The sequence below is a fragment of the Hypoxylon fragiforme genome (genome assembly GCF_022984875.1).
Source record: "Hypoxylon fragiforme strain CBS 206.31 chromosome Unknown GGS25scaffold_3, whole genome shotgun sequence".
Lineage (NCBI taxonomy): Eukaryota > Fungi > Ascomycota > Sordariomycetes > Xylariales > Hypoxylaceae > Hypoxylon > Hypoxylon fragiforme.
In genome coordinates, this window is record NW_026054758.1 from 2,251,099 (window position 1) to 2,264,040 (window position 12,942).

Genomic DNA, 12,942 nt, shown 5'->3' on the forward strand with positions numbered 1-12,942 from the left:
TTGTAATATTGTTCTGCTTCGTGTTTCTCCAAGTGGTATACCAGTTCGTACGGCATCATCCGTAATCGTACTCCAGTTTAGATGCCATAGTAGCTTTCTTTCCCCAGGGTCCATGCTGGCAATCTCAAATCCTTCGCCCTTCTTCTCAAAGAATACCTATCTAGGTAGGTACATACCCTACTGGTCCTTACATAGGGTAGCACATGGATTCCATGGACTCATGGAGTCGTGCTCATCCTAGGCAACACGTGGAACGGATAAGTGGACAAGTGGGTATTCTAGCAAGAGTGGATGGAGATCGTCCAGATGACCGGAAGAAATACTGGTTGTGATGATGAAGGTTGGTCAAGGTTGGTCAAGGTTGGCCAAGGTTAGTCAACGGATCCGGGGACGGCTTTGTCAAAGTATGTACTATGTAGTATATTGTAAGTTGTAACTTCAATTAATTTTGTTGTCCCAGGGAAACATGAAACGTAAGGAGCGTAAGTAACAGGGGTTATGGGCATCATGGTCATTTATGGACATTTTTGTTCATCAAACGGCATATGACCCATAGTCTCGGAAATGATGATGAGCCTTGGCAACTCCGGATGTTTTACTTGCATTATTGTTACGAGCTTTGAAGCCTTTATATCTTCACCGAATCGGCCGAGAACTTCAAATATAGTCTACCTACCTTGATATGTAGTAAATACATATTATATATATATAAATGCTGTGCCATAATTAGGTATATGTTACACGAGTGGTATAGTACCACATTATTGTATCCATGCATCCATGCAACATTGAACCACCCCTAGTAAAAGTAAAAGCTCCACTTGATCATGGCTTATGGCTTCATGGCTCATGTTTTTTTTTAAGCCCTTGAAGCGATTTCCTTTTTAGCGTCTTTAGAAGTCCCTCGCCTACTCTGTCTAACAAGCCTAACAAGAAAAGTCTACTACTAGCTAGTACTGTAGTAAGTTACTAGTAACAGCATTGAGAGTTCAACTCCCTGATCCCCTTAAAGAAAGCGTCTCTTAGCGCATCGCAGGGATCCATTGGTACATATTAAGGCATACTAAAATAGCCAATCACGTGTCGTGCTCGCAATAATTCCTCAAAACTAAATTCTTTTAGCGCACTGATATGATGGCCTTAGCTTATGTAGTACGACTAGCAGACTCCAGCAGTACGTACATCTGATACCGGTACATACATTTTCTCTCCCAGACTCCTCCCACATGTGCTACAGTTCTAGACCTATAGCAGAACTTTATGTTGTGCTTGTCCTACCTGGGTTAAGGAAACATCCTGTACATCCTGTACATCCTGTGCATCCTGTGCAACTCGTAGTAGAGTGACTAGAGTCTCGTACTATTCTCTGTAGTTGCTCGTAACCTGACACCTCGGCCACCTCTGCCACCATTGGCACCATAAAAATAATCCGAGTTCACCTGGGCACCTTTTCGTTCATACGTATGAGAAAGAAAATCCCTGACGACATGTCTCCGTACAGGCTGACAATTCCGAGTTGCATCACCGACATGACCTGGTACCTGGGTATTAGCTGGGCCGCTGGAAAAGGTCAGCTCTACACTAATGGGCTTGGGTCCTCCTTAACTGACGTTTTATCGCTACTTACCTCCATAGTATAGGCATTCCGTATTCCATATTCCATATTTCGAATAATCATAATCCTTATTCCTCTATATTCCCTAACCCTGCACTATTCCTATAACACTTTTACTTTGGATCCAATAGCGTGTCTTTCGGCCATTTATTTGGAGATTACCATAGTAAATAAGTAAAGGGGTCCGTTTGTGGAATACTACATACCATCTACATACATACATAGATACATACATACATACCTATCTATACCTATACCTATACCTATTACTTACCTTAGTACCTAACATTACCTAGGTAGGTAGACCTAGAGACATATTGACCAACATTGAAGGTGACCGACGGCCCGATAGGCCTCGTTCATCTCCATGAATCGATTGGCCTGCTGTCCTGTCCTGTCCTATCCCGTCCCGTCCCGTTCCCATTAATGTTCCGTTTTGCTCATACAATCCGCTAAGCATTAACTTCACCTACGAAACTAATGGACAACGCAAAATCCCCGGCGTCCGTCAACAGCAGCGCCAATAGCCCCGTCTATAGTTTTGTAGCGTCATCCCGAAGCGTGAAACGTCCACGCCCGGTGAAGAGCTGTTTAGAGTGTCGGAAGAGGAAACTGAGATGCGATCGAGCTTCGCCGTGTTCTCAATGTCACAAGACGCAGCGGGCATGTCGTTATGCTGCCGAAGGTGATGCCGCGAGCTTGAGCGACGGTTCGGATGCTGAAACACCCGAAAGGACGACCAAACGGAACCGTGCCGGGACAAGTCAGGAGTCTCGCCAACGCAATTCGGACTACGCGGCTGTGATTGAGGATCATGCACGTAGACTGGAGAGGCTAGAAGGCCACCTACTTTCGAGAACCTTGTCTACCGCAGGATCTAGTAGTACTCCAACGCAACGTCCCGCCGCCTCTTCTCTCACCATCCGAGGTTTGACGGTGAAAGGGAACAGTCTGCGAACGCGATTTTTTGGCCAGAGTAGTACCCGCGTCCTTGTTAACCTCGTGAGTTGTATCTCGTGATAATTACCTCGTTTTATGACACCAACCATTTTGACTAACCCCATCATAGTTTGACGAAGCTAGAGATTTTATGTTTAGCAGGAACAAAACCAGTGATATAAGAGACTTATTCTTGAATCTCCAGAAAGTTTACAGGGCTCTTCAAGATGAGCACCGCAAGGTCACGGCGCCAATTACGGTATACGTGGACTCAATGACGCCAATTCAGAAGCGAATGGCCGATGTCTTACCAAGCAGAGCGGTTTGTGATAGTCTTGTCAGCGTCTACCTGAGTGGATCTGAAAATATCTATCGCGTGTTGCACTCTCCATCATTCATGCACCAGTATAATCAATATTGGGAGGGCATCACGCAATGCGACGCATTTCTACCCCAACTTCTCTCTATATTGTGTGTTGGATACCGATACTTGAAAGCCGGTAAAGGGCAATTTCACGATCGAGAAGGGATTCACATCCCAACAGCCAGTTCTCTCGTGAGAACCTGGCTAGATAGCCTCCGAGGGAAACAGCTTGTCGAATTCAGCACGCTCCAAGCTGAAATTCTCCAATTGATGGCTCGGAGGATGATTAGCCCGCAAAATCAGGAATCCTGGACACATCTTGGACTCATTGTACGAATGGCCATGACGATGGGCCTACACCGAGATCCGTCCGAATTTGCGCGAAAGATACCGCCTTTCTGGGCTGAGCAGAGGAGAAGGTTGTGGTATACGATCCTGGAACTTGATGTCCACATGTCTATGCAATGCAACCTTCCCTGTTGCATTCGAGATGGCGATTTTACCTGCCTGCCACCTAGGAACCTCAATGACGAAGATATCCATCCCAATATGGAACAGCTTCCTCCTTCCAAGCCAATTGACCAACATACTGATTCGCGCGTTCAAGTTTTTGCTGCCAGCACTTTGTCTATGCGCTTTAGGGTCGTCGACCTGATCAATCGCATTGAAAGTCTGCAAGATTATCAACCTGTTTTGGAACTTGGCAGTGAATTGGAACGGGTATTTGAGGATGTCCGTTATATTGTTCCGTTGTCACATTCAATGAGAGAGGATATAGAAGCTCGGCGGAAATGGGTAATACGAGTTGTTCTGGACATGCATTGCCGTCGGCCTCTCCTAGCATTGTACCGACCCTTCGCATTAAGCCATTCAGATGTTCCCCAGCAGATAGTGACGGGATATCTGAGGTCTTCGGTGATCCTTCTTTCCTATCTGGATGAGTTGGATCCCTCCCTCCCCGACTACTCTCACGTTTGGCACATGCATCAGGTGGTGCTCAAGCGAGAGATTCTCCAAGCTGCTTTCAGCGTCTGTTATTATATGAAGCAAGCAGCCGACGGCACCGATTTGCTGGTTTCGCCGAACTCGGATGCAAATATCAAATCAGAACCCCTCTTGGTCGGGGATTCGTGTATAGCTGCATCTGAGAGTTCAGTTCTACTATCTCTACCACGACTGAGGAGCTCGGTAAAGAAAGTATTGGATACTCTGCTCAAACGAATATGGGACATTGGGACAGACTTGAGAGACTTGGTCTCACTCACCGTGGTGTTTTATACATCACAGGGCGGGACACCAGAGCAAAAACGGGACGCGATCAAAGGCGGCCTACAGGCAATTCTCGAAGCAAGTCTGCAAGCGATACACGTAAACCAGGATAATATGACATCAATACCGGTAAGGGGGGTTCTCGAGTATTATGCGTGTGGTGCAATATTGATAGTTCTTCAAACAGGTTATGCCGTCTTCTCCAGCAACAGGTTCAGGGTTTATGAACCATATGCAGCCTTTTACGGCGCCGTCGGATGCCCCTAATACTGTACGTGTCTGCCTCTTACCCATTAATGATGAAGTGTTTCTAATTATTCAGACATCTGATGAGTTTACTGCACTCTGGGAGACGGAATTTTGGGGCCCGATATTGTATTCTGGGCAACAGTGATGAAGAAAAAGATGCATACCTCCCCACATGCTACCTACTTGCCTAGGTGCTCGGGAACTTACACACTGCTTGCAAAGTCAAACTGGTGGATTCGCCATATAGGCGAGAAAGAAGATGCGTATTTCGAAGATGTCGTCTATGGTCAGACCCAGGATGACAATCTGCCCAATGTCATCCGAATAGAGCACCAGCACCAATACTATGGTTGATAGCGAAATAGTCGAAGAACAGCAAGGGGAAGCGAGTAGAGGTGTGGATGAAGCATCACGAATGATACTTTTCAGGCGATGTACATATTTACGCTTGAAGGTAGGAGATGAATGATGTCAATTAATGTGTAGGCCTATATAATTCGAGGAAGATGAGAGACATGCTGCTCAACGGAAGGCTGTAGAAGGAAGGCTATCTAGTGCCGTGAGCCTCTAAGCCTAGGATTCTAATAGGTAATAAGTACATAACAGTTAAGATGCCTCCCCTACATCGAGGTACCTATCTACTAACCTAGGTAGCTGGAGGGATCATTGATGTAGCTGGAGGTGTTCATAACATTGAATAATTATGTCGTATGCATGCATGCATACTTTGTATAAATTCGTTATAAATTCGTTGTTCAAACTGCGTAATTACGGAAGGGATGAAGGGTACCTACGACACACTATACCACGTAGAGTAATGCCTCGGCTCGCTGTCAGATCCCCGCGTCTCCGCCGTCCTGCATGGTGGTCCGGGGCAGGACGTACCCGTGGACCTAACATATTAGACAACGACTTCCGTCAATTAATAGTAGGTTAAGCTTTTTACTTTCGATGTTACGGCCGATAATATTTAACTAATTATATTTATTTAATTAGATGGTATTCGTATATAATACACACACATACACACACATACACACACGTACACACACATACACATACATACACTACCTAACCCTAGGTAGTACCTAATAATACACACATTCTTTCTACCCGTACAGTTGTAAAATCAGTTCAAAGCCCATCTACAAAATGCCTGCCAAACAAAAGCAGCCCGTGTACGTCTTAGGCGTGGGGATGACCAAGTTCATCAAGCCTCGTGGTAAGGTTGACTACACCGAGCTTGGCTTCGAAGCTGGTGTCAAGGCCATGCTTGACGCAAAGATCAACTACGATGATGTCGAGCAAGGTATCGCATGTTACTGCTACGGAGACTCCACGTGTGGCCAACGTGTCTTCTACCAGTTCGGCATGACCCAGATTCCCATCATGAATGTAAACAATAATTGCTCGACCGGGTCCACCGGTCTGCACTCGGCCCGGAACACTATCGCCTATGGAGGGGCCGACTGCATCCTCGTCGTCGGTTTTGAGAAGATGATGCGGGGCAGCCTCCAGACTTTCTTCAACGATAGGGAGAACCCCGTTGGCACTTCGGCTAAGTTGATGGGGGAAACTCGAGGCCATACTAAAGCCCCGGCTGCTGCTCAGATGTTTGGCAATGCTGGGAAGGAATATATGGAGAAGTAGGCTCATATTCATTCTCTTACATACCTGCCTAGTACCTACCTTATTACATGTCTTACATGACAAATGAGAATGGACTAACCACATATCGTAGATACGGCGCCACGCTCGAGGATTTTGCCGAGATTGCCAGAATCAACCACAAGCACTCCGTCCACAACCCTTATTCACAGTTTCAGGACGTCTACACCCTGGAGCAGGTCATGAAGTCGCCCATGATCCACGAGCCCCTCACCAAGCTGCAGTGCTGCCCCACCTCCGATGGCGGAGCCGCCGCCGTTCTGGTATCGCAGGACTTCCTCGACGCCAGGCCGCACCTTAAGGGCCAGGCCATCCTCATCGCAGGCCAGTGCATGGCGACGGACTCACCAAACCTCTTCTCCCGCAGCGCCATCGACCTCATCGGGTACGATATGACCAAGCGCGCCGCAGAAGTCGCTCTGAAGGAAGCCCGGGTGTCGCCGGATGACGTACAGGTGGTGGAGCTGCACGACTGCTTCTCAGCGAACGAGATGGTGACGATCGACGCCCTGGGCTTGTGCCCGCCAGGCAAGGCGCACGAGATGGTGCGGCGCGGCGACATCACCTACGGCGATGAGAAGAAGGGGAGAGTGGTGGTTAACCCGTCAGGCGGCCTCATCTCCAAGGGCCACCCCCTTGGCGCAACTGGCCTCGCGCAGTGCGCAGAGCTCGTCTGGCACCTCCGTGGCTGGGCCAACAACCGCGCCGCCCCCCACACCCGCTACGCGCTGCAGCAAAACCTCGGCCTCGGCGGCGCCGCCGTCGTCACCGTCTATGCCCGCCCCAACCGCGGCGAAGAAGCTCCCAAAGTAGACTCAGCTACGGTTGCGAAGGAGAACGGGTTAGGATACAATCCCGCCGTAGAGGCGAAGGGGTTCACAGCTGAACAGTGCAAGAGCGTGTTGAGTCGTGAGAAGACGTCTGCGTGGGCGCTGCAGGATACGGAGAAGAAGGTTGAGGCGAGGTTTTAGGGGGATGGAGGCTTAGGGAGGTGGGTAGGCAGGTAGGCGATATACCCATGATATACCCACCTAAGGTATATCGGCTACCTACCTACTCAAGAAGGTATAAATATGCATACCTCGGCTTCATCTAAGTCCTAAAGGCAATAGTTTGAGGCTGAGGTTGGGATGGGCTTCTATTAATGAGATTGCTAAGGATGGTAAAATGTGAAAATGATGGAATCAATATTATTCATCTTTAACTCTAGGTAGCTACCTAACTAGGGTGGTAGTCAGCGTAATCAGAGCTTGATTTAGCTATGGGCTTTTGCTTTTGCTTTGGGATTATAGATTCATTCAGAATGTCGTGCTTATCGTAACTGGTGGTGTCCATCCCCCCCCCCCCCCTCTTTGGGTAGCCACAGTTCATACAGTTCAGGGGGTAGGACGGTGGGTGCTACGTATTGAATTTAGTAGTCTAGTAATGTTCGCATGCCATCTTCAAAACTCTACCATGGGCTGATTCATATAAGCATAAACTGCTTTATGTGTTTATGTCAGATTAGGGTTACACGATATGATGTTGGTCTTTTTGGGGTTTTATTTTGTGGCTCGAAGTGAAGTGAATAGTGTTTAATAGGGAGAAGAGAAAAAGGGGGTGAGGTGGTGGTTGCGAAGCTTTTTCGCCGAATCTTTCATTGAGCATCATTTTCTTCGTCTTTTCCTACTAGCCATTAGGTACCTAGGTAGTCTGCGCGATTCTACAATAAGTTGGCTTAGAGATGGCGTTTAAGAGTATGTACTAACCTAGGCACGTAGGTGAGTATACATGCTGACGAAGGACATCGCACACTGATTTGAGTTACCTAGACACGGCTTATATAACGTTAACTACATCTGTTCTCTTTCGCCTCTTTGACCGCGCGCGTGCTAGCGCATAATCTGTAACTTAATCAGGTACATTTGCTTCTCACGTGGGTGTCTGATCACGCTCTATCGACAGCCCGTTCACACATGTTTTTTTTTGGCCATGGCGGCGTGCTTCCCTCAGCCTCTAGATCGACGCTTGGTTGCGGTAAGGCGCGTGTGCTCTATATAGCGGGACAGAGTAATCTTGTGCGTGGGAACTTTCCTCCCGCTGCCGTCCACCCTCGCCACGCTCTCGTCTATTTATAGAGGAGGTCTACCTCGTGCTCCAACTCTTCCAGACAAAATACCTATCTACCAACGTAGGTGTCTAAGGCAAAGCCTCGAACCACGACGATGGACGGTATTGTTAAGCGGGACATTTTCTCCGTCTTGATGGGGACGCCAACGAGCGAAATGGCCATCATCCTTGTCACGGCCGCGGTGGGGACGACGGTCGCCGCCGCGGTGGCGTGCGTTGTCCGGTACCACGTGCAGTCGCTTCGCAGGGACTCGTCGATGATGGTCTGGGATGATATGAATGTCGGGTTCTCGGTGGTAAGTGCCTACCTAGGGAGGGACCTAGGCAACACCACAACACAATATGAAATAACAGATGCCGTTGAAGCGCCGGCTTTCAGCAGCTTCCTTACCCCTCAGACACACTCCAAAAAAGCCCCCCCACCCCCTCCCCCTCCCCTTAAAAAAAGAAGAAAAAGCTCACCATACAACCCAGATCCTCGCCATGGCCGGCACCATCTTCGCGATCGGCGAGCTCGCGTACGCCGCGCAGCAGTACGAGGTGTCGCTGTGCTTCGACTTCCTCGCGCTCGGCTTCTACACCGCGGGCGCCATCCTCGCCAAGGTCTCCGTCTGCCTCTCCATGTGGCACCTCGTCACGCGGCCCCGCCGCTTCCGCCGCTTCCAGATGTACCTGCTCGCGCAGATCGGGTTCCTGCTGGTCGTCGCGTCGACGTACAGCTTCGCGGCGCTGACGACCTGCCCCGAGGGCGCCATCACGGAGGGCTCGTTTCTGTTGCTGGGGACGACGAGCTTTGCTGCGGGGTGGACGGCGAGGGAGTGCTGGGATGTGGGCATCAGACCGGTTTTGGACGTGATACAGCAGGGTGAGTGAGCTGCGGTTGTCGGCCGTTGGTTTTTCTTTTTTTTTTTTTTTTTCATATACTGGGCTGAGAAAGAACATGTGCTTGGAACTTTTCTGCTAACTACCGAATGTGTGTGTGTGCGTATCAGGTTGCGACGTCCTCACGCCGATGGCCATCACGGCGTTCCCCCTCATGCTGATCAGGACGCTGGGGATTTCTGCCCGGGAGCGACCGCCGTTCTATGGGCTTGCGATCTTCATGAGTCTGTATGTGTTTATTTCACTTTCTTCCCCCCGGGTAACTAACCTACCTACCTACCTTACCTTACCTCCTAGGTGCTGTACCTATACTACCTAGTAGGTAAATAGGTAGTAACGTGGTATTACTCGTTCGTTCGTTCCCCGCTGACATGTTTAATCAAACACAACAGGATCGCGGGTATCGCTGTCATCAGGGCAATCGTCCTCTCTTTCCTACGACTGGAATATAATGCAGGTCTTCGGATTTGCGTTACGCTGCTAGTAGTGTACGTCCCCCCCCCCCCCCCCCCCCCCCTTCATAATACACGACTTGGACGGATACCTAGGGAACCAGTAGACTAACACTTTTTTTCTCTTTTCAACAAAAAAGAGTCGAGCAGAATCTGGGCATCATGGCTGCCAACATCCTACCCATTATGCTGTCGCGCACACGATTGGCCCGCCGCTTGGATGGGCCACCAGCCAACGGAGCTGGGAACGGGAACGGGAACGGGAACCGCATAGTAGCCGACAGCGAGAACGGCGCGTCGATCGAGTTGCAGAGGCTGACCCGAAGCGGGCGTGGCAGGGGTCGCTGGCCAAAGCCTTAGGTAACTTTGAAGACTGTGAGCTTTAATCGAGGTGGTGGTAGGTGGTTTGTAAGGTTGGTCTTCATGTGAGTGGTGGATGATGGTCTTGGAGGGAGGATGTCAGAGAAGAACAAGTTGCTGTATCATGGGGACCTACATTGCCCCCTTTCTCATTGATACTCCCATGGTATCAAACAACTTTATTAATTTTTTTCTTTAGATTTTTTTTTCTAAATTGTTACCTTTATAGTCGTTTCCAGTAGAGTTCTCATAGGCACCATGTCTTTAGCTGTGAGGGGTGTAGGTTATGGAATCACCTTAAATCGAGAGCATACCTAATCAGCTCGTTGATTCAACCCTCCCCCCCCTTTCACTTACATCCCATGGCCCAAACAATCACGCACAAGGCGTCCACCCCCCCTCCCCCCGAAACTCCATCAGCATCTGCGGCACAATCTTCAGCCTCAGACACTTCTTCTCATAATCCCACACCGAGACTCTAACCCCCTCCCCCCACGACCTCACCCTCGCCCTAACCGCCTCCTGGAGATCCTTGCGCATGAACGCGACATGCTGCCTCTGCAGCTCCTCCTGCGGCTCCGTGAGCGGAGCCAACTTGCACCTCCCCCTGCGCGGCGCCGCCGCCGCCATCTTCACCATCTGCGCCGTTTGCCCTTCTCCAACTCCCCAGCCGACCTGCAGCGACGAGGAAGCGCGGAAAATCAAATGCAGCACCTCGACGCTCTCCAGATACCGGAACGCGTCCGCGAGCTGCGAGCGCACGTAGCTCGTCATCGAGCTCGCCTCGACCGCCACGTGCACCAGCTTTGCCGATAGCCCGGTCCCGCGCCAGAAGTCAGGCATCCACAGCAAAGGGCCGACGCCGACGTAGTTGATCTGCATGACGTCGATGTCCGGGCGGAAGGGGCGGTGGGCGATCTCGCGGCTGTGGTGTAGAGTAGTAGTAGTATAGGAGGGACACTGCTGGCGGGTTGGGCGCAGGAAGCGCGAGAGGGAGCGCGATTCGCGGCATACGTGCATGAGGACGGGGTAGTCGGTGTCGACGGTGGGGGGGTCGGAGCTTGGGGTTATGGCTGTGGGCAGGCGCGGCATCGGGTGTTGTGGTCGCAGGTACACTTCTGGGATGTCCGGGGGCAGGGCGAGGGACCAGATTATGTTGCGGATCTCGGGCGGGAGGAGGGTGAAGAGGTGGAATTGCGGCGTTTCCGCGGCGGCGACGGATGCTGATGCCGCTGTCGATTCCATCGCGACTTCTGTGAGCATTGCCATCGGTCTTTCTTAGTAGATTAGCACCGTAGAGGGAAATGTGTCGAGGGATTATTCGGATACCAGGTAGTCATATAGGTAGGTACTTAGGGAGCTGACTGGTGAGTACCTATGGGGGAGTGTTTCATTCTTTAATACTAAGGTTGTTGAGGCCTATTATATACACGCTTACCACCTATACCTATGCGGGTAAGAAGAACATCATACCATCCGGGCTGAACCGCCGTCAACGGCAGTTCTCCACCGTGACTACATGCTTTTAGGTAGGATGCAATATATAGCAACGAATGGACGATTGGGTGGATAGAATATCTTATTCAGGGATTTCGAGTCCTTGATAAAAATCCTGATTCGATCATCTATCTGCCTTATCACATGTTTCGTGACCAAGACTACTTACTACCCACGTCCCTCACGAGTTACATTCGACCCGTGCATAGGGTATGTAGGTACTTGTCGTGTGTCATATTGCCAATCGGCCACTAAACAAAAGGTCAGCACCTGAAACTCCAGAATGGTCATGGTAGCGCATATCAAACTATTTGTGCGCTTGAATCGGTTGGTCGGGAATAAGACAAAAAGCAATTCGGAAGAAGGAAAAAAAGGATAAGTCGTAAGCGATGATGGCTGTGGTAAGCTTCATATTACCTGATTGGGAAATACGGTACTTTTCTCGCGGCACGTAATTTTTATCCACTCATACGACGCCGCTCTTGGTATCCCAACTCAGAGCGACTAGCCATTTTGCTTCATTTTGAACCGACTCATCGCTGCAATGAGAATTCAACGCACAGCGTGCTAAGCACTGCCCACCTAGTAGCCAATGTCGAGCTATGCCTATGCCAATCCTGCTATTGCTATTGCTACCCGCCTACCCCGAACTTGACATAGATCGAATCCCTCGGATTTACATCAGCACTAGATCATCGAAGGAAGGCGATGGTATATATTCCCAATCAACAAAATGACGATCATTAGTTGCCATATATACCTAATATTAAGTCGGTACTAGCTCAACCATGCCTCGACATGTCGGCAAACTTCGTAGGTAAGGACTAGAGTGCCTACCGACTCACATCACGACCTGCCTTTTCCCTAGATCGTACTTGTCACCATCCTTCAGGAAATAGAAGATGGACGAGCTATCCGGGAGGTGTTTCAGTTCACTCCCCTCCCTCGACCAGAAGCTCCCATCGTATATAATTACATACGTGCCGCGATAGACCTCAGCGTCGTTCTTCGACACGATGAGTGCCGTGTTCTCGTCAATAGCTATGCCCAGCAGCTCCGGGCGAACCTTGAGAATGTCGAACATGTCGAACTGGCGGTTGCGCACGAGCACGTGCTGGTCGATGGCGGCATTTTTCAGGAAGCCGAAGCCTACTTGATGATCGCCCACTAGGATCTGGTTGTTGGCTGTATCACCACGTGCTAGAAAACTCCCCTGGATCGATGCCCCCGCCGAACTCCCGCTCACGACACCGCCGCGGTCGAGCACATCGTGAAATAGGCTCTCCGTCAGCGTTCCGGCGTACGCGTCTACTAGGCGCCACTGTCTACCTCCACCAAAAAATACGCCCTTGGCCGTTCGTAGCGGGGCTACGAACTCCTCCGTGTCGGCTTCTTTCGGGTCGTACGTATGCAGCACGGTGACGTTTTTGGCACCGAGCCTCCTAAAGGTACCTGCCGCTGCCGCATCGTCATCGTAAGTGTCAGCCCCGTCAGCGGTCGGGATGGTAACAATAGGGGCATCGGGGCCGCCAGCTAGA

The 12,942-nt window shown here is 50.2% G+C and overlaps 3 protein-coding genes across 3 annotated transcripts; all 3 read left to right on the forward strand.

Moving 5' to 3' along the window:
- Positions 1–2,095: 2,095 nt before the first annotated feature.
- On the forward strand, positions 2,096–4,454 carry GGS25DRAFT_513453 (fungal-specific transcription factor domain-containing protein; the record flags this gene model as incomplete). The annotated part of the gene is made up of 2 exons (XM_049262879.1): positions 2,096–2,617; positions 2,685–4,454. The coding sequence occupies 2 exons, from the start codon at positions 2,096–2,098 to the stop codon at positions 4,452–4,454; spliced, it is 2,292 nt and encodes a 763-aa protein (XP_049119032.1).
- A 997-nt stretch (positions 4,455–5,451) lies between these two features.
- Positions 5,452–7,476, forward strand: GGS25DRAFT_482080 (putative Non-specific lipid-transfer protein). The gene is made up of 2 exons (XM_049260245.1): positions 5,452–6,082; positions 6,178–7,476. Exons 1-2 carry the CDS (start codon positions 5,589–5,591, stop codon positions 7,073–7,075), a joined length of 1,392 nt encoding a protein of 463 aa, XP_049119033.1. The 5' UTR covers positions 5,452–5,588; the 3' UTR covers positions 7,076–7,476.
- Positions 7,477–8,308: 832 nt separating this feature from the next.
- Positions 8,309–9,907, forward strand: GGS25DRAFT_519564 (uncharacterized protein; the record flags this gene model as incomplete). The annotated part of the gene is made up of 5 exons (XM_049263725.1): positions 8,309–8,509; positions 8,688–9,078; positions 9,206–9,329; positions 9,488–9,583; positions 9,688–9,907. 5 exons carry the CDS (start codon positions 8,309–8,311, stop codon positions 9,905–9,907), a joined length of 1,032 nt encoding a protein of 343 aa, XP_049119034.1.
- Between the last annotated feature and the right edge of the window lie 3,035 nt (positions 9,908–12,942).